The sequence below is a fragment of the Monodelphis domestica genome, chromosome 6 (assembly GCF_027887165.1).
Source record: "Monodelphis domestica isolate mMonDom1 chromosome 6, mMonDom1.pri, whole genome shotgun sequence".
In the NCBI taxonomy this organism is placed as follows: Eukaryota; Metazoa; Chordata; class Mammalia; order Didelphimorphia; family Didelphidae; genus Monodelphis; species Monodelphis domestica.
In genome coordinates, this window is record NC_077232.1 from 98,872,541 (window position 1) to 98,895,078 (window position 22,538).

General features: G+C 38.7%; 1 protein-coding gene across 8 annotated transcripts in view; it reads right to left on the minus strand.

Moving 5' to 3' along the window:
- Window positions 1–22,538, minus strand: part of PROM1 (prominin 1) — a 151,894-nt gene that overhangs the window by 127,364 nt on the left and 1,992 nt on the right. For 7 of the 8 annotated variants that reach the window (XM_056802448.1, XM_056802446.1, XM_056802445.1 and 4 more), the window contains exon 2: window positions 13,844–14,314. In XM_056802448.1, the coding sequence (XP_056658426.1) occupies window positions 13,844–14,066 (223 nt within the window). In that variant the 5' untranslated portion in view covers window positions 14,067–14,314. Of the gene's footprint in view, window positions 1–13,843; window positions 14,315–16,987; window positions 17,092–22,538 lie in introns of all 8 variants that reach the window. The other variant, XM_056802443.1, reaches the window with a different exon arrangement.

The window sequence follows — 22,538 nt, forward strand, 5'->3', positions numbered from 1 at the left end:
ACTTGGAAAACAGAGGGAGAAGAGACAATCTCTGAATTATCGGTCTCCCAGAAAAACCAGAGATAAACAATAAACTTGATATTATTCTACAGGAGATTATAAAAGAAAATTGCCCACAAGTTCTGGAGCAAGGGGGCAAAATAGAAATAGAAAGGATTCATAGAACACCCTCTATACTAAATCCCCAAAAGACAACCCCTAGGAATGTAACTGCAAAATTCAAGAGCTTCCAAGAAAAGGAGAAAATCCTACAAGAAGCCAAGAAGAGGAGCTTCAGATATAAGGGGGCTCCCATAAGGATCACACACGACTTAGCGGCTAACACACTAAGAGAACGCAAAGCATGGAACACGATATTTAGAAAGGCAAGAGAGCTGGGTCTCCAACCAAGAATCAACTGCCCAGCAAAACTGACTATATACTTCCAGGGGAAAGTATGGGCATTCAACAAAATAGAAGATTTCCAAGCATTTGCTAAGAAAAGACCAGAACTTAGTGGAAAATTTGATATCCAAGCACAGAAAGCAAGAGAAACATGAAAAGGTAAATATGAAAGAAAGGGAAAAGGAGATAAATCTTATCTTTTTCTTTAAGTCAAACTCTCTTCTATAAGGACTACATTTACATCAAATTATATATATTAATATGTGGAGAAAATGTTTTGTGTAACTCTCAAAAATTGTAGCATCATAAGAGTAGTGAGAAGAAACATGCATAGGGAAAGATTGGGGCATTAAGAAGATTTTGGGAAAGTGGGGGCAAAGAAAGGAAAAGGGAGGGGGGAACCGTCGATAACACTAAGATTTACTTCAAGAAATGGGGGGACGTTAATAGAATAATCTTTCTCATATAAAGATGCACATGGGAAGGGGAGGGGAAGAACTCTCATATGAGAAGGAGAGGAAGAGAGCGTGAAGTGGAATTACTTAAACCTTACTCTCAGTGAAATCAAATCTGAGAGGGAAGAACATCTAGATCCAGTGGGATCCTGAATTCTATCTTATCCATTAGGGCAAGAAAGAAAGGAAAATTAAGGAGGGAGAGGGGGAAGGGAGTATAAAAAGGGAGGGAAGGAGAGGGAGGAGGGGAAGGGACCATAAAAATGGAGGGGCTAGAAAGGGAAGCATCTCAAGGGAGGGGACTAGAGGGACTGACCTAAAGTAAATCACTGGTTCAAAAGGAGATAGCTAAAGAAGAAAGGTCAGAACTAGGGGAAGATATCAAAATGCCAGCAAATCCACAAATGACAATCATAACTTTGAACGTGAATGGGATGAACTCACCCATAAAACGTAGACAAGTAACAGATTGGATTAGAACCCAAAACCCTACCATTTGTTGTCTTCAAGAAACACATATGAGGCGGGTTGATACTCACAAGGTTAGAATTAAAGGATGGAGTAAGACTTTTTGGGCCTCAACTGATAGAAAGAAGGCAGGAGTTGCAATCATGATATCTGACAAAGTCAAAGCAAAAATAGACCTGATCAAAAGGGATAGGGAAGGTAAATATATTCTGTTAAAAGGGAGTATAGACAATGAGGAAATATCATTAATCAACATGTATGCACCAAATGGTATAGCATCCAAATTTTTAATAGAGAAACTAGGAGAATTGAAGGAGGAAATAGACAATAAAACCATATTAGTGGGAGACTTGAACCAACCACTATCAAATTTAGATAAATCAAATAAAAAAATAAATAAGAAAGAGGTAAAAGAGGTGAATGAAATCTTAGAAAAATTAGAGTTCATAGACATATGGAGAAAAATAAAAGGGACAAAAAGGAATACACCTTCTTTTCAGCACCACATGGAACATTCACAAAAATAGATCATACACTAGGTCACAGAAACATGGCACTCAAATGCAAAAAAGCAGAAATGATAAATGCAGCCTTTTCAGATCACAAGGCAATAAAAATATTGATCAGTAAGGGTACATGGAGAGCCAAATCAAAAATTAATTGGAAATTAAATAATATGATACTCCAAAATTGGATAGTTAGAGAAGAAATCATAGAAACAATTAATAATTTCGTTGAAGAAAATGACAACAGCGAGACATCCTTTCAAACCTTATGGGATGCAGCCAAGGCAGTACTTAGAAGAAAATTCATATCCCTGAGTGCATATATTAACAAATTAGGGAGGACAGAGATCAAGGAATTGGAAATGCAAATCAAAAAACTTGAGAATGAACAAATTAAAAACCCCCAGAAGAAAACCAAACTAGAGATCCTAAAAATTAAGGGAGAAATTAATAAGATCAAAAGTGACAGAACTATTGAGCTAATAAACAAGACTAGAAGCTGGTACTTTGAAAAAACAGACAAAATAGACAAAGTACTGGTCAATCTGATTAAAAAAAGGAAAGAAGAAAGGCAAATTAACAGCATCAAGGATGAAAAGGGGGATCTCACCTCCAATGAAGAGGAAATTAAGGCAATCATTAAAAATTACTTTGTCCAATTATATGGCAATAAGTACACCAATTTAGGTGACATGGATGAATATATACAAAAATACAAACTGCCTAGACTAACAGAAGAAGAAATAGAATTCTTAAATAATCCCATATCAGAAAAAGAAATCCAACAGGCCATCAAAGAACTTCCTAAGAAAAAATCCCCAGGGCCTGATGGATTCACCAGTGAATTCTATCAAACATTCAGAGAACAGTTAATCCCAATACTATACAAACTATTTGACATAATAAGCAAAGAGGGAGTTCTACCAAACTCCTTTTACAACACAAACATGGTACTGATTCCAAAACCAGGCAGGTCAAAAACAGAGAAAGAAAACTATAGACCAATCTCCCTAATGAATATAGATGCAAAAATCTTAAATAGGATACTATCAAAAAGACTCCAGCAAGTGATCAGAAGGGTCATCCACCATGATCAAGTAGGATTCATACCAGGGATGCAGGGCTGGTTCAATATTAGGAAAACCATCCACATAATTGACCACATCAACAAGCAAACCAACAAGAACCACATGATTATCTCGATAGATGCAGAAAAAGCCTTTGATAAAATACAACACCCATTCCTACTAAAAACACTAGAAAGCATAGGAATAGAAGGGTCATTCCTAAAAATAATAAACAGTATATATCTAAAACCATCAGCTAATATCATCTGCAATGGGGATAAACTAAATCCATTCCCATTAAGATCAGGAGTGAAACAAGGATGCCCATTATCACCTCTATTATTTGACATTGTACTAGAAACACTAGCAGTAGCAATTAGAGAAGAAAAAGAAATTGAAGGCATTAAAATAGGCAATGAGGAGACCAAGTATCACTCTTTGCAGATGATATAATGGTCTACTTAAAGAATCCTAGAGATTCAACCAAAAAGCTAATTGAAATAATCAACAACTTTAGCAAAGTTGCAGGATACAAAATAAACCCACATAAGTCATCAGCATTTCTATATAATTCCAACACAGCTCAGCAGCAAGAACTAGAAAGAGAAATCCCATTCAAAATTACCTTAGACAAAATACTTAGGAATCTATCTCCCGAGACAAACACAGAAACTATATGAACACAACTACAAAACACTTTTCACACAACTAAAACTAGACTTGAACAATTGGAAGAACATTAACTGCTCATAGGTAGGACGAGCCAATATAATAAAAATGACCATCCTACCCAAACTCATCTGTCTATTTAGTGCCATACCCATGGAACTTCCAAAAATTTTTTTTACTGATTTAGAAAAAACCATAACAAAGTTCATTTGGAAGAACAAAAGATCAAGGATATCCAGGGAAATAATGAAAAAAAAATACATATGATGGGGGCCTTGCAGTCCCTGACCTAAAATTATATTATAAAGCAGCGGTCATCAAAACAATTTGGTACTGGCTAAGAGACAGAAAGGAGGATCAGTGGAATAGACTGGGGGCAAGCGACCTCAGCAAGACAGTATATGACAAACCCAAAGATTCTAGCTTTTGGGACAAAAATCCACTATTTCATAAAAACTGCTGGGAAAATTGGAAGACAGTGTGAGAAAGATTAGGTTTAGATCAACACCTCACACCCTACACCAAGATAAATTCAAAATGGGTGAATGACTTGAACATAAAGAAGGAAACTATAAAAAAATTAGATGAGCACAGAATAGCATACATGTCAGACCTTTGGGAAGGGAAAGACTTCAAAACCAAGCAAGAATTAGAGTTACAACATGCAAAATAAATAATCTGGAATACATCAAATTAAAAAGTTTTTGTACAAACAAAACCAATGTAACCAAAATCAGAAGGGTAGCAACAAATTGGGAAACAATCTTCATAAAAACCTCTGACAAAGGTTTAATTACTCAAATTTACAAAGAACTAAATCAATTGTACAAAAAAATCAAGCCATTCTCCAATTGATAAATGGGCAAGGGACATGAACAGGCAGTTCTCAGCCAAAGAAATCGAAACTATTAATAAGCACATGAAAATGTGCTCTACATCTCTTATTATCAGAGAGATGCAAATCAAAACAACTCTGAGGTATCACCTCACCTCACACCTAGCAGATTGGCTAACATGACAGCTATGGAAAGTAATGAATGCTGGAGGGGATGTGGCAAAGTGGGGACACTAATTCATTGCTGGTGGAATTGTGAATTGATCCAGCCATTCTGGAGGGCAATTTGGAACTATGCCCAAAGGGTGATAAAAGACTGTCTGCCCTTTGATCCAGCCATAGCACTGCTGGGTTTGTACCCCAAAGAGATAATAAGGAAAAAGACTTGTACAAGAATATTCATAGCTGCACTCTTTGTGGTGGCCAAAAATTGGAAAATGAGAGGATGCCCATCAATTGGGGAATGGCTGAACAAATTGTGGTATATATTGGTGATGGAATACTATTGCGCTAAAAGGAATAATAAAGTAGAGGAATTCCATGGAGACTGGAACAACCTCCAGGAAGTGATGCAGACGGAAAGGAGCAGAACCAGGAAAACATTGTACATAGAGACTGACACACTGTGGTACAATCAAAGGTGATGGACTTCTCCATTAGTGGCAATGCAATGTCCCTGAACAATCTGCAGGGATCTAAAAAATACTATCCACAAGCAGAGGATAAACTGTGGGAGTAAAAAACACCTATGAAAAGCAACTGCTTGACTACAGGGGTGGAAGGGATATGACTGAGGAGAGACTCTAAATGAACACTCTAATGCAAATACCAACAACAGGGAAATGGGTTCGAGTCAAGAACACATGTGATAACCAGTGGAATCGTGTGTCGGCTATGGGAGAGGGAAAGGTGGTGGGAGGGGTAGCGGGGAGGAAAAGAAAATGATCTTTGTTCCCAGTGAATAATGTTTGGAAATGACCAAATAAAATAATGTTTAAAATTTTAAAAAAAAATCTTATAATTACTCTGCCTGGGGACCATAACTATTGTATTTATCCATCACCTATCTGAAACCTCTGTTCAGTGACCAGTGACAAATGGGGGGGGCTCTCAGATCATGATTTCCAATGCTCCCCTAAAGACTGCTACATTTCTTAATTTTTTTTCCCCTGAGATTTTTGCTTACCAATCCACAATAATAAGTTCATATATCTTTCATCAAGAAGGCACAGTAGAAGAGAACCAAAACTCTTGGGAAAATGTAAAGGAACAGAGAAAGGGCCACCAAGATATTCAGGTTAGATTCCATTCAGTAGGGACCTTACTTTCTACTACAAAAAGAACTTTGGATTTAGGGAGGGAAGATCTAGACTGGAATCTTAGCTCTACTAGATCCCATTTAACCTGAGACAAGTTTCTTCATCTATAAAATGGAAGAGCTGGTCTAGATGACCTCTAAGGTCTTTTCCAACTCTAAGGCAATAAGCCCATCAATACTTAGATTAAAACAAAAATAGCCAGCTGCTTCTGAATGATACTTTTAGGCATTTCCAGAGCTTTTTCATAACATTTCCTCCACTGAGACAATCAGTCAAGGTAAGATATACTTAAAATAACCATAGTAATAACACTAACATTTATATGGTCCTTTGGTTGTCAAAGCACTTGTAAATCTCACTTTATCTTCACAACAACCTCTTATAGGTGATATTATGATGTAAATCTTACAGATAAGGAAGGGAATCTAGTGGAAATCAAATTACCTTTTTCACAAGCACTCAGCTAAGTAACAGAGACAGGAGTCTTCCTGTATTCAACAATCTACCCCTTCACCTGGAGGTCAGATTTGTGAATCACTTTACAAATATGATCTCATTTTATTCTCACACTAACCATTGGGAGGCAGATATTATCTTCATTTTATATATAAGAAAACTGAGGCAGAGATTAAATTACTTGCCCAAGTGCCCAAATAGCTAAACAGCTAGAAAATATCTGAGGTTACTTTTGAACTCAAGTTTTCTGGAGTCCAGGTCCATGCTCTGTCTACTCTTAACAGTCATCAAGAAACAATCCATAAGCCAATTGCCCAAGATGGCAGGGCTGTTTCAGAATAAAGCTGCCAGAAACAGGATGGATTTTCCCTTTGGGCAAGCAGATGCTCATAGGATTGGCAACCATCCATGGCCACCAGTCCTCATTCATATGGCTCCCCTAGTTATAATTCAGCTTCCTGGACAGCCAAGCTGGATTAGTAAACAAATACATGAATAAGTGAACTGCAAAAGCCCCTCATATTTATTTACAGGAAGTAATCCTTTGTATAGTACTTTCCTCCTAATCACCAGGGGAAAGGTGGTGCTAGCACTGTTTTCTCCATTTCAAAGATGAAGAAGCTGGGATTCCAGTAAGTGAAAAGAGGTCTAGAAGCCCAGATCTCCTCATGACAAGACCAGGGCCATCCCCAACATCCCAGGAGCTTACAATTAGTCCTCATGGCTAAATCCCTGCCTCCCAGGGAAGTCTGATCAACCAGGGCCCTGCTCTACCACCCCAAAGCTGCTAATGATCCAGGATAGGCATAAAGAAGAGAATCCAGTCCAGTCCCTGTGCCTGTACAAGTACAGTTTGCCCTGGGGAGACTTGTGAGATAGATAAGAGTGGTTGCAATAAGCACACTATCCAACCATCCAGAGATAAGAAAAGGACTTACAAGCACTTTTCTTGTATTTATTTACTATTACTCAATCTCTCCCTAGGGTTCCCAGCCTGATGTGGTAAAAAGTTGGCCTTCAAATAAAGGAATGACCAAAAAAAAAAGGCATTTATTACCCTCTTACACTACTAAGGATGTGAACAGAACAAGTTAGTCTTTGCTTTGGAGGGGTCCAAACTCTAATTGAGAAAGGTAATAAATAGAAGATAATTCATCTGCAGAGTAGATGAGAAAGGTCCAGAGTCCTCAGGAGGTGACTAGTGGGTGGCTGGAAAAGCCCAGGAGTCCTTACATCCCATCTTTGATAAATAAGGACATGGGGCTCAAGGCAAGTCACCTATGAGTATCCAGGTAATTATCCAGGACCATAGATTTCAGGCATTTTAAAATGCTTTACTATGTTCTGGACACAGTAGTTGGTAGGAGAAACACAGAGATAAAAGTGAAACAAACAGTCCTGGCCCTCAAAAGACTTTATATTCTATATTAGAAGGAGTTTCCCAGGAAGTCTCCTCTCAGGGTTGTTGTGGGGATCAAATGAGATATGTATAAAGCACTTGGCACAGCATTTGGCACATAGAAAGCAGTAAATAAATGTTAGCTATTATTATTATTATTATTATTATAAAGAAGTGCATTTTACTATTGTATATTGATTTTTTTCAAAGAAAGCAAAATTTAAGTATTTTTAAAATTCCAAATAACTAACCACTCTACCACCTAGCCACCCCAGAATCCCAAAAACAAATTACAAAATTTTCCAAGAGTTAAATTACTATGACTGAGGTGGGGGGGGGAGAGGAAAAGAAAACGATCTTTGTTTCCAATGAATAATGTTTGGAAATGACCAAATAATGCTTAAAAAAAAATACTATGACTATCTTGCCCCGTTGTTGTTCAATCATTCCAGTCATGTCCCACACTTCATGACCCCATTTGGGTATTCTTGGCAAAGATATTGGAATAGTTTGCCATTTTCTTCTGCAGCTCATTTTACACATGAGGAAATTGAGGAAAAGAGGATTAAGTGACTTGCCCAGGGTCACATAGCTAGTGTTTGAGGCCAGATTTGAACTCAAATCTTCTTGATTCCAGGCAGCACTCTCTATCCACTGTGTCAGCTAGCTGCCCCATTTGGCCCCAATTCATATCCAAAAAACAAATAATAAGAGAGAATCCAGCATTTCCCAAAGCAGTCCATTTTGCTTACCCCAACTCTTAGGAAGTTTTTCCTTGATATCAAGTCTAAATTTTTCCAGTTTCCAGTTTCCCCTTTGGGGAAAAGCTGAATAAATCTATTCCCTCCTGTCCATGGCAGACCTTTAAACATTTAAACACAAGATCTTCTCAAGTCACCATCTTCTTTTCTTAAGGCCAAACTAATTTTAGTTTGGATTCAGTAATCCTAAATCCAACATGGCAAAAATCAAAGTATGAGGTTGGTAGTTTCCTAATGATTATAGGTCACGTGGAACAAGTACGAAGAGACATTTTGGGGAAGAATTTACAGGGCTTGGTGACTGGTTCAAGGCTGTCTAAGAAAGAGAGGAATCAAAAATGACTCCCAATACTTTAAGCCTGAGAAAAAAGTGTTATAATCAACAAAAACAGAAAATTTTAAAGAAAAGGAAGATGAGAGGAAAAGGGAAGAGGGAGATTAGGGAAAGAATGATGAGTTCAGTCTTGGCCCTATTTAATTGAGAGGAGATCCAAAAAGCAATCAAACTAAACAAACCTACTCTCTGGCAAATTCTGGCAAAATAAGACTTCATTCCTGAATTCTGTGAATAATTTGGTTGGGTTTGACTGACTATAAATGGCTTCATTGAGTTTAGTCCGTTTTGTCTTGCCAGTTTATAAAATACCAAATAGACTTGTTTGAAGAAGTGGCCAGGCTCACTCTTGATAATCACAATAGATCTTCACATTTATCTATGTTGGATTTTTGTAGCTCAGCAGAATAAGAGAGGTGAGCAAGTGATGTCCCATGAGACTACTACAAGGCAGTTATCCCATTTATTGAGCTATAAAATAAGGCTGAAATATAGACATATTCCCTGTCCAGAGTATTTAGGGAAGGAAAAATGACCAGCAATGTTCTTTAGGGAAATTTTCTCTCTCATTTTTGTTGAAAGAATGAGGGTATGATTCAAACCCCAGAAGTTTGATCTGATGCTCAGAAATCCCACTTGAGGAGATATTTTTTTCTCTCCCAAGGAGAAAAATGAGAAATTCTTGGCAAAAGCTACTAGTGTGGTGTTAAACACTCATTGATTGGCTGAAGCAGACAAATATGGAAAAATTCCATTATATTTGGTATTGAATCTGTGAATTGGAATTTGCCATTGGTCAAATCACATCAGAAGAGATTCACATGGAAATGGCATGGTGAAGAGTTAGAAAAAGGTAGATCATCTCTGTTTAACAAGGAATTTATCTTCTAAAACATAGGATCAATATAGCTTGAAATAACCTTAGAAACTAGATTCATGTTACTTTTTTTTTTTTACAAATGAAAATAATGGAGACCCAATGAAGGGAAAAAAACCTTCCCAATGTCATGTGTCTAATAAGTAGCACAGACAGGGTACAAAAATCACAGCCTCAGGTCTAAATTTAAGGGTCTTTTTATTCCACTACAAATTGTATCTTAAATTATATATAGTTAAATGTGTGCGTGTGTGCTTATTAAAGGCCTTTAAATAACGACTCATTTTTTGAGCTTTTGTACTTTTGAGCTTATGAACACCAATGAAGAATAATCACAGATCCATTTCTTAAATCTGACTGCCCCCTCAAAAAGTTGGAATGATGAGATCAAAAATATAAATAGGTTTTCTGATTAAATAGATTGATTGAAAATTATAGGCAGACCTATACTATTACTAAACTTTTGAATTTGACCTCATGGAGGGATACAACATGGTACCAAACCAGCTTTTTATTGAGCATCTGTCTATGCCAGACAAAGTGAGAACCACTCTGGCTACCCATCCTTACCTGTGCCCCCAACTCTTTCTGGAATCAGCCTGGTCTCTTATTGATGAATTTTCATCTTCTCTTATTTGGAAGACCATTTTCCACTTGTTTTTCTTAGAATTGGGGTCCTAAGAAACCTGAGCTGTTAAGAGTGCTATCATCAGGGCAGTTATAGCACAGTGGATAGAACACCAAGGCTGGAGTGGGGAAGATCTGGGTTCAAATTTGACCTTAGATACCTCCTAACTGTGTGATCCTGGGGAAATACCTTAAACCCCATTGCCTAGCAATTGCCACTCTTCTGCCTTGGGGCCAGTACTTAGTGTTGATTCTAAGAAGGAAGGTGAGAGTTTAAAATATTTTTTTAAAGTGTTGTTATCTAACAGATCCAATTCTTCATCTAAATGGTCCCTAGCTGACTTCAAGGAGAGAGTGGTTCTCTGACAAGCCTCTGAAGGACATGACCCAAGTCCATCTTTCCACATGGGCTCTGGATAACTGGATGTGTCAGATATCACATTCAAAATCTGCCAGGCCATCTCCTATGTATCTAAAGCCCCCCTTTACTCCATGGGAGCTCTAAGTGGGCTACATAGCCCTAAGTAGCTTGGCAGCCACATTTAGCCAAAATGATGGAGAAAATTAATGTAAATGACACACATACAAGAAAAGGGGAGAAGCAGAATTTGAACCAATACCTTTCTAATTCTAATTTATTTACTTATGTCCCAAATACTCAGCACTGAGAATACAAAGACAAAAATGAAAAGGTTCCTACTCTCAAAGACCTTATTTTCTCAGGGGCTGGGGGGCTGGGAATAGCAGGTACACAAATTACATAAAAAGAAACTACATACAAAGTAAATACAAAGTAATTTCAATGAGATGGCAACTAAACATCTGGGAAGGGAAGTAGTTAAAAAATGGCGGCATGTAGAAGGTAGAACTTGAGCTGAGCCTTAATGGAAGGTAGAAATGGGAAGGGAGTGAATTCTGGGCATGAAGGGACAGTCTATGGGTGCAAGGGATAGGATATAGTTTGCCAAGAGCAGTTAGATCACATTGGTTGCATAAATCGCATGTGAAAGGAAGTATTGCAATAGTGTAGAAAGAGAGGTTGGAGCCAGACTGTGAGGTACTTAAATATGGGCCAGAATAGTGAGTATTTTATCCCTGAGGCAATCATGAGCCACTAAAGCTTACTGGGCTCCCAGTCCAGTATTCTACCCAATATACCAGTCTACCCTCTCTTTATTAGCCTGGTACAATTGGGTTCTTGAAAGGTAAAACGTCTCTGTCCTATATGTCCTTTTAAGTATGGTACATTTGGTGAATATCAAGCTTAAAAAATAAGGATCCAGGGAACAAGCTAATTAAGTGAGCCTCCTTTCAGTAACAGGTTATTCAATACAATCTATGCAAACTTTTTTCCCCTTCACTCTTCAAGCCTTGTTGCTAAAACATTTGGGATTCTCTTTCTTTGAAATAGGAAGACAAAAGTATTGATGAAGATTAAGAAGCAAACTAGGCCAAAAGCTCACAGATTATACTCAGATTGAAATTCTTCTGAAGTCTCAGCCTAATTAACAGCAGGGCTTTGAGTTATATACACTCCAGAGTGCAGCTAAAGCTTTATGGGCTGACAAAAGCTGCCTTCTAGCTTTATCACATTGATTGAAAACTAAAAATCAGTGCACTCTTAAAAAACAAATTACCAAGAAGCCTTCCCATTAAAAACAGAGACAGTGAAATGGAACAACATATGGAAAGAAAGATTATGGGATTAGCTAATTACATGATATGCCTAAGAATACTACACAGGAACCACTTCATAAGGGGGAGGGGAGTCACACAAAATTTCAAATAAAGCAAATGCATTTTCTCCATTAGCAACTTCCCAGCATCCTTTTTTTCCCCTTCAAGAAAGGAATACAAATTACAGAGACCACACTGAGCTACAGTTTCTTAATCTATAATATTTACACTTAAAAAAAAAAAGACCTTCAAGAAACTAAAAACTATTCAGAAATGATTACATTGGCATAATAATTATTATGCATATATTTTTATTCTTTTTAATAATAGTTTATTCTCCTTTCCCCTTCTGATGATTAGTCTCATATTTGAATTTTAATGTACTAACATAAATATCTGAAAAAAATCTCCACTTTTTTCAATTAAAAATGAACACTGGGTGCAAAGATATATTGTTTCCTGGAAGTCTGGTTCTTTAATAACAAGTGCTCCCTAACCTTCACTTCATCCTTGCAGCACCAAGACACTCCATGCCCCTCAATATACATAATATCTACCCCTGGGGCTCTGGACATATCAGAAACTCAGTTATGGTTACTGAATAGACTTTGTTGAATCTGAAAATATTTCCACTGCCAGGCTAGAGTAGCAGAAAAGTTTGTAAATTAAAAGTAGAAAAAAATTACTTTCAATTTAAAAAATGAACAAAAAGTTTACTAAAAATATATGCATATAAAATACATATACACACCTTTAATGAAAAGTGGTTGACATGCTTTATATTATTTTTTTGAAGCAGGAATTCTGGCTAATTTAATGAAAATGTCTTTCAAAATATACATCAATGAATGATAAGCAAGATGATTTTTTTAAAAATCTAGAAAGATCTGCAGGAACTGATGCAGGGCAAAATAAGCAGAACCAGGAGAACATTGTACACAATAAGAGGACAAGGATTATCTATGAAAACTTGGCTGCTTTCCGTAATGCAGTGATCTGGGACAATCCTGAAAGATTTATGACAGGGAATGCTAGCCACCTCCAGAGAAAGAACTGTCAATCATCTTTCATATCAAGTGTTTTATTTTGGGGTTTTGGTTATATATGAGTTTGCTCTTACAACAATGACCAATATGAAGTGTGCTTTGTATGTCAATAAAAATTAAAATTAAAAAATATATACAACAATAACTACCCCTCACAATAGTCCATATAACTATTATGGCAATTCCATAAAAGGAAAAATTGATTTAAAAAATAGCAAGCAATGAATACAGCTTTTAAGTTCAATGGAATTGGATAGCTAACCAAAAAGTAAACCAATAAATTATCCAAATTCCATACCTCATCTAACAGATCTTTCTCAAGAGCCATTTTTATTTTATAATCCCATTTTTACAAAGATAAATTAAACTTTTTAAAATAGGATGATAGGACTGAAATGATGCACCTAACATGACACATATTATGTGCATAAATGAAGAGCAGACATCCCCCAAATTAATTAGATAATTCCCTTCCCCCACAGTCCAAATACTTATAATTCATATGTATGCACATCTTATTTAACACCTGAGCACCTAAACAAGCTTGGCCAGGACTACCTTTGCCCAAAGCAAAGTCTAACATTTGCTCCAGAGATGGACTGGAGTTAAATTTTAACAATTCACACTTCAACGTTACCAAGAGTCACCTTTAAATAAAAATAATGAATTTTTTTGAAGTATGGGATGCTCCATTATGAAGTTTCTACACCCTCCCCCCAAAATTAACTTTCCCACTAAAAGCAAAAAAATAAACCCAAACCCACCATCCATAATTTGCATTCTACTTCTTTCCTTTCTCTCAGATATTCACATTCCAACTAAGACTCTTAACTAACTACATCTCCTTTGTCCATCCACCTTTCTGTCTTCCTGCCCTATATTTATGTGTATAAACTCCTGACAAAATAAAGGATTAAAAAAAGAAAGAAACAAGGAGAGTGCTCTGCCACCCATCTCACTTACCTTCAGGATAAGGATGGGGCTGCACCACAAAAAGGAAGGCCTTGACGATGCGAAACAAAATCTCTATTGGTCCAGGCTCGGAATGTACGTTAGTTTCATAGTTTATGGCAGGTAAAGAGCCCAGATCCAAAGTGTCAACAGTTGTCTTGTGCACAGAGTGGCCCTCTGAGACAGGACCTCCACTCAGTCCCAGCAACAGCAGGAAGCAGAGGACCCAAGCCATGGTTTAGCAAGATTCTGATAACATGGGAGAGGGTTTGGGGGGTTTGTTTCTTTTTTCTGAAGCTTGGAAATCTTCCTGGCAGGTGGAGTGATGGGTTTCTGTGAAGCTGGCCAGTGGCAGGGTCAGGTGTGCTCATCAGCCCTCGGCAGCCTCTGCTGCTGCTGCTGCTCCTCCTCCCCGGATTAAGAGGGCATCTGTTCTGAATTGATGGAGGAGATCTTGTCCAGGAGTGAGTCGGGGCACCAGGCCTGGCAGAGATTAAAAAGACATTTCACACCCACACCCTTCCTTATCCAGCAACTCACACCCTCCCTTAAAGAGCAATTCCAGGAGAATTTGAGTTTGAAACTCCCACCTAAAGTGTAAGAATGCACATTTCCCTTAGGTAAGGTAAAATATTAATAACAATAACTCACATTTACAAAGGCTGTAATGGTTGCCAGGTGATTTACAAAAGCTTTTTAGAGCCAAAAAAACAATGGAGAGATGCAGACTCCATTATCATCAGTTTTGATTTACAGATGAGGAAACTGAGGATCTAGATAAGGTGATTTCCTTCAGGGTCACCCAGAAGAGTAAGTAGGAAGGAAAGGAATGGACAAGGGCTTTCTACACTCCAAGCCCAGCATATTATCCACTCTACCATGTCAGCCATCATTCCTCCCCTTCCTTCCCCCCCAGCACCAGAAATGTTGGACCTCAACCCTGGAATGATGGCTCAGATAAGCTTTTGCCTCATCTTGCCCAGAACCATAACTACATTCCACATTTCCCAAACACCTCCACATTGTGTCACATCCAGCCTTGGGTTGGTTCCCCCATGAGAATGTTAGCTCCCAAATGGAAGAGGCTCTTTTGCTTGTTTTTTAATCCCCAAGCACTTAGGACATTACCTGGAGTCTTAAAAGTGCTTAATAAATGCCTGTGCCATCTATCAAAAATGGGATGCTTTTACATTAGAAATTAAACAGAAATTTGTAGTAATGCTCAGACAAGAAGAAAAGGAAGGGGGTGAGGGAGAGGACTTCTGAGTCCTCTGGAAGAAAAAAAGCATCACCTTCATTTGGAAAAATGATGAGTTTCAACTAGGATGATCTCTAAAGCTCCTTCCAGCTCTGGCTCAAACATTCAGTGAGTCTATTCTGGGATTGTTAAGAAGTCATACAATATGCTCTGGCCATGCCTTTCTTGTAGGATTCCAAAGTATGCAGCAACCTTATTGCATGCAGAGGGTCCACTCAATTTTCCCAGAGTGGGTAAGTGCTTCACATTATTACTACTTGTCAGTTTTATCTATATTCTATTTCCTAAAGAACAATACAGGTTGAATAAGGGGCTGGCTCTCAGGGGTCCAGAATTGCTTAGGCTGCTCAGATTTTTGAGGTCTGATAACCATTTAACAAAAAAAGAAAATATAGGGCACACAAAAAAGTAAGACATAATTAGAATTTATTATTTAGCAAATGCTTTTCTGGTCTTTTTCCATTGAAATGCCCTAATTTATTAAGAGGAAATCTGGCTTTCATACAATGTCATATTTGACATTAAACTTGATGAAACTATTCAAATGTTTGTGTACTGGTGTTCAGAGGATTTTATAGTTTAAAGGTATCTCATAGATCACCTAGTCCACCCCCATTAACTTATGAGTAAGTGAAATTGAGACCAAGGTCCATATAAATAATAAGTGGCAGAGCTAGTATTTCAAAGTTGCTATATTTGAAAATCTCATATTTAAGAATATGTCCAATGGCTCTCGTGTTCCATACCTGGGCCTCTTCACACAGTCATAAAGAAGGATGCTCCCTCCTATACCTCAGTCATTTCTAGAGTCTCCCCTTCGCCCCTTCCTTCAGCAAGCTCTTCCTCTTTTGAGTGCATCATGCTAGCCAAGTCCTGGTGGCTTTAAGTCATTCTCATTTCATAAAGAATTCAGTACTTGGCTCAGTCTTCCTCTTACCCCAGTCCTTACACTTGTACATGTTGTTATCTCCTCTAATGCTTCTCCTTTCTAGTTTGCCAACCCTAAAACTACCATGATCCTTAGCAGACAGAGATGCTCAGTGTTGATCACATTGTTAAGTGCTCCCACCTTCACAATCAATCTACAAGTAAAATTGCCTTCTTCTAACATAGCTTCTTATCCTGTCCCTAGAGCTCAGCCCTCCTAAACCTATTCTGCTCTTCACCCCACAGATCCTGCACTAGCTTTCTCTGCTCCAGCTTCAGTGTCCTCACTTCAAAATCTTGATCCCAGTTTATCTTCACTCTATTATATTCTAGTTCTATTCAACCCTATCCAAACCCCCATTCTAGATCATTGCCATATGCTTTTTCTGCTCCTATTCCCAGCTTCTAAACACCAATGGAATAAGTTAAGAGAAGAGACTGTATTTTTCCATTAAAAATCTGTTATCTGATCTCACTGGTAGACAACATTATTTTTATTCTTTCCTGATTGACTCATTGCACTAACGTCAGTGGTTTTTTCTTCCTTTTCTTCCTTCTCCCCTTCAAGCCAATGCCCCAGTCCCAAACATACAAATCCTTCTTTCTCTCAGCAAAGGACTTTATCTCATACTTCATTTTAAAAAATGAGGCCATCTGTTGAAAACTCCATGTAGTCCCCAGTTTTACATTTTGAATCACTTTAACATAACTCCCACTCCCTTTGTTCCTTTTGAAGGGAAAGAGGTAGTCCTTTTCTTTGCCAATACTAGTCCATTTACATGTGCTTTTGATCCCATTCCACCCCATGCCCCTTTGAGCTTTCCTTCTCTCTAATTTTTAATCTCTCATTAATGACTGAATCCTTATGGACACTCTTTCAAACTGCTAACAAATACTCCTAGATCTCCATCCTTTAAAAAAGACTTTCATTTGAATCTCCAATCCCTTCAATTTCTGGTCTTATATCTCACCTCTGTTGGGGATTCCTCAGCTGAAAGATCCTAAGATCCTCCAGGAGAGCTAGTCCTCCTTTCTAGGTCCTCTTGACTGGAGGTCAATGAATCAAGAGGAAAGGCTAGAAGAGAATAAGTTTAAATAGCATCAACTGATGGGAAGTGGACAGGTGGCTAATAACCACAGAAGAAAAGGAGATAATACACACATACTGGGTTTTACACAGCTGTAGGGCAGGTGGCTCAGCCACATTCCTTATTTCAGAGGTAGAGAAGCTGTCAGGTAATTTAGGGGATGGGAGGTGTCCCTTGGAGATTATCTTAACTGGAGGAACTTCAGGGTCACCCTTACTGTTCCAGTCAGTTCTTTCCCTACAGTTCAGATCATCAGACCATCTTGGGGGTGGGAGGGAATGTCTAGTTAATCTCATCACATTGTCTAGGTGCGACAGAAACCAGCCCCCCCTTTTGAAATACAATAAGAATAATCTATGGATGGGTTCCATTTCTTTGGCCTCAAGGTTACTATTTTGGGAGATATTTGAAAAGAAGAGACTATAATTCCCTTAAACTTACAGCATATGTTTATGGTTTATTTTCTCCACACCTTTCTTCCATAACCAATCTTCCAGAAAAAGCCATCTACACTTTCTGCCTAAGCTTTCTCACCCCTCACTCACTTCTTGCCCTCTAGCTTCCAAATTCATCACTCAACTAAAACGGTTTTCTTCAAGGTTACCAAGGATCTCTTAATTGCCACATGATTGCTTCTCCATCCTCATCTGACAGCACACAATAGTGCTGATTATCCCCTCCTCCTAGACAATCACTTCTCTCTAGGTTTTCATGACACTCTCCTCTCTTGAGCCTCCAGCCTGTCTAGCTAACCCTCCATCTCTTTTGTTGGTTCATCATCCCTGTCTCATCTCCTATGTGTAGTAGATCTACCCTGGGCTTTCTCTCCTCCTCAGCCTATTTTTCCTCTTGCTCTGACCCTCTGCCTCCCGCCTATCTCTCTTCTTTCTCAATTGTTTCTATGGGTTAAAATCATCTCTATGTATGTAATTCTTAATATATATATATACATATATATATATCCCTCATCATCACTTGCCTCCATACTTCCAAATGGATGTCCCAATTACATGATTCAACCAAGTATCACAAATCTAAAGCTGAAAGGTGCATGAAGATATCATCTATTCAAAAAAAACTTCATTTTGCAGATGAGGAATCTGGGGCCTCCGGAAGTTACGTGACTTTCTCAAAGTCACAAAAAGAATAAGTATCAGAGATTGAATTCGAATCCAGGCCCTCTGATTACTGAGCCAGGACTTATTCCAATAACTAAAAAATAAGTCATCTTTTTCTCGACCAAGTTTGCAACCCAAGAGTCATCTTCAGTTCTTCTCCCTCTGTAAACAATCCATGGCCAAATCTAATCAATGCTCTATCTCCAGTCTTATCTTTTAAAGGACAATCCCCCAAATTCAAGGCCCTATCACCTTTCTTCTCCATTCTCCCCTCCACAGAGCTGCCAAAGGACTATTCTGAAAACAAATCTCTGATCATGTCACTCTTCTGCTCAAAAAGCCAGAGAGGCTCCCATTACAGTCCAAGTAGATTTGTCTACTTGGCATTTAAAGTCCTTCACCATATGATCCCAGGCTCTCTCTCCAAGGTGATTACAGGTTACTTTCTAGTATATACTCTACATTCCAGTCAAATTGGCCTCCCTAGTGATTCCTGGTTCTTTCCTCCCTCAATGCTTTGCCCAGATGCCCTGGGGGGCAGCCTTCAGCCTCCAATTTGTCTCTGAGTAGTAGAATCTCCATCATCCTTCAAAGTTCAGCTCCTTCCCAGACACCCCTCCAACAGTGGCAAATACGCCACAAAATTACTCTGCAGGTGTTTTGTATTTTTACTTTCTGCGTACACCCTCCTCCTGACAACAGGAGGGAAGCTGTTTGAGAATAGGAGCTGTTCCTTTCTGTCTTTGTATCTGGTACATGGTAGGTGATTAATAAATGGCCCCAGGTGGAATAAGATATCATAAGCCTTGCTGGCAGGTAAAGGCTACTTCATTTTCAGCTATGGGCAGGGAAAAAAATGAGATTTAGGACAGTAAGTCATCTGAGTCACAACCTGCCCAACTGGAAAATCCGTGATGTAGAAGGGCACCAGAAACCAGATGCAAAGGCCACCTCAGGCATAGTGCAACCTGATTAAAGGAAAATGAGCCAAGACTGAGTCTTAGGATTATAACCTCTAACTCACTACTGATGCTCACGTTCACACAGACCTCCATTTGGAAGATTCTCATTACATCATGCTACTGCATTTCCTTGAGTTATCAGAATTTGATTCAGATGTGGGGTCTTATTAATAAGAGGGGGACCTTCACTTTCTATGCTGACACCTAGATTAATGAAACATTGAATATAAGTGAAGTTACATACTCAACAGAAACTAGAAAGGACTTGCACTCTGATCTATAAACAGTCAGAACAATTCTACTTCCCTCTTCTATGAGCTTCCTCTTTCCACAGGCACTGCCTGGGGAGCCCCCCCCCACCCCAGATCATCTCACTTTATAGCATTACCTGGGGAGAATAAAAAAAAACACAACTCATCCTACCTTACAGCACTCCCTAGAGAGCCACCAAAATAGAGAAAGGACTTGCATCTTGTATGAGGCACAGAATAAATAACCCCAACCTAGCTTTCCAGACTTACTGGGCAGTAAGTAGTCTTTATATTTGTGTTTCCTGTAGCACACATTTTTTTTTTGGTAGTAACATAATAACTGTTTATTGATTACTTGATAAAATACAGAGAAACACAGGAAAACTTGCAGGAACTGATTCAAAGTGAAGTAAGTAGAAATAGAAAACAATATACACACTGACAACAACAATGTAAATGAGAAAAAAAATTATGAACAAGAATTTATCATCAATCACCAAGTAATTATTATTATTGTAATTACTAATTACCTTACTGCATGCCGTGCTAGTTGCTGCACAAAGAGAATCAGACAGACTCAGGAGAGAATTGCCAAATGTCAAAATTGGCCTAAAAAGATACCACCACATCCAATGGTGGCAATTCTATTGAAATCGAATTGAATTGAAATTGAAAACACAAGATTCTTAGGGTAAAACAAAACGCTACAAGAGAGATGACCAGCCAATAGAATCTAATTTCAGTGGCATAAAGTTTATAGGTCTTTGAATCTTGTATAAAAGCAGAAGGAAAAGATCACAACAGTGGCTCCATTCCCTAGGGGTAAATGGATTAATAGATACGGCACTGCCACAGTGGAGAAATTTTAAAAATCATGAACTTAAAGCTGGAAGGGACAATTGGGGTCATCTGATTTGAACTCCATTTTACAAATGAGGAAACTGAGGCTTAGGTAAAGTCACTGGCCCAAGGCCACAAAGTTATATTCTAGGATGAATCCTGGTTATCCAAGTCAATTCCAGTACATATTGCTACACAGGAGAAGAGATACAACTACAAGAAGGAAAAGGAGGGTAAGGATGGGATCCTTTCATCCTCTTCACCATTCTGCCAATGGCTAGCTTGTTTCACATTAATGTTCTTATGTCTTATTTTATCTCCCAAATCAGATTAAGAAGTTCATTCAGGGCAGGCATCTTAATTCTTTTGGGTACTCCAAAGTGGTGCTCTGTGCACAGTTAAGCCTGCAAATTATGGTCCACAGTAGATTTAAGGCAGTAGTAGGATTTTATTGGCAGCTTTAGGGCAGATACTTTTGTGGCTTCTCTGGGCTCTTCCAAGAACTCCCTCAGTGACTATCCCTTATCATCATGCCTTGGGGCAGGATATCTATAGAGAACCTCTGAAGTGTGTTATCTGAAGGATAATCTTGCTTAGGGTTCTGAATCTCCAGGTTGGGAGCAAAGGAGAAGGAAGAGGTATGATCATAGGGAACTAGGTATAATAGGTACAATAAAATCTCACAGGACTGACACAAACACATCATTTCAAATCAGGCACCATCTAGTCAGACTCATACCCAAAAGACATTTTTCACTAAATCATACCTGATAATTGGTAACCTAGCTTCTGCTTGAGGGCCTCCCTAATGAAAGAAAGGCCTCCAGGGATACCACATTCCACTTTTGGGCAGCTGCTGGATCTGGAGTCAGGAAGACTCATCCTCCTGAGTTCAAATCCAGCCAAGACACTTATTAGCTGTGTGACACTGGGCAAGCCACTCTGCCTCGGTTTCCTCATCTGGAGAAGACAATGGCACACCACTCCAGCATCTATGCCAAGAGAACCTCAACTTGGGTTACAAAGAGTTGGACACAACTGAAAAACAATAATTGTTCCCAAGGTTTTTTCTTGGCATCAAGTCTAAATTCACCTTTGCTATTTCCATCCATCACTCATGGACCTGTCTGATGGGGCCCAATAGAATCACTCTATTTCTCTTCCATGAGGGTTTTTCAAATAAACTCACTGCTTTCAAACTATCTCTATATTTGCTACTGACCTAATTTTAAATCTCTCTGACTGGGCATCTGGGGGATAAGTAGAGGAATTTAGAAGGATATTGGAAGCTAGAAGGGACCTTGAAGTCATCAAATTTAACCCCTTTGTTTTATAGATGAAGGAACCAAGTCTCAGGGAGCTTAATATTAATTTGTCCAGAGGTAACAAGGTTTGGTAGTCCCATAGCCAGGACTAGTAAGATTCTCACTCATAAGGTGGGAAGGGATCCTTGGTTCAAAAAAAAAAATCATAGCTTCAAAAGGAATATAATTAAATTGATCTAGGGCATCTGAAACTAAGGCTTCTAAATTCATGGCTCTTTGCACTTAAATGAGAGTGGATTTAAAATCAAAGGGTCTCCCAGTTCCTAATCTGTCAAAGATAGCTAATACCTTTGTCACCTTAAGCAAGTCTTACAACTTTCTGGGCTTCAGTTTCTCATCTATAAAATGAGGGGGATAGGCTGGATTATCGCTAAAGTTCCTTTCAGCTCTAAATCCTAAAATCCCCAGGCCCTTGTCTCCAGTAAATCCATCGTGCTTTCCCCTATAGATAGAACTCTCCCTTCTATGCAAGCAGAATCACAAGGGTTTTCTACTTAGTCTAATGAGAGCTTGGGGAAGGGGAAGAACAGAAGAATCCTAAAAGTCCCTATTTGACACATTATTGCCTTAAAAAAAAAAAGTCAGTATCTGCCACCAATAAGACTGATTCCCTTAACTGTTCAACTCGGTGGAATGGTCCCAATGGAAAAGATACATGTTTTCTGTGACTCAGACCTCAAAACTCTGCCTACAGCAACCAATTGTCACAGGCAGAGAAAGAGGATTTCTCCCCATCCCTCTTCTCTTTTTAAGTATTCTCCAGGCAGGCAGCAGAGTCCACCAACTCGATACTGACCGCCCCCTTCCACCCACCACCCTAACCCTCCCCGTGCATTAAGCCACGGCATACAAAAGGGGTTTCAAAGGATGTAAGCTAAAAGGAGAGTGGAGGGGGAGGGGGGCAGACGCTAGGAATTTATCCGCTGAGGGGGAGGGGC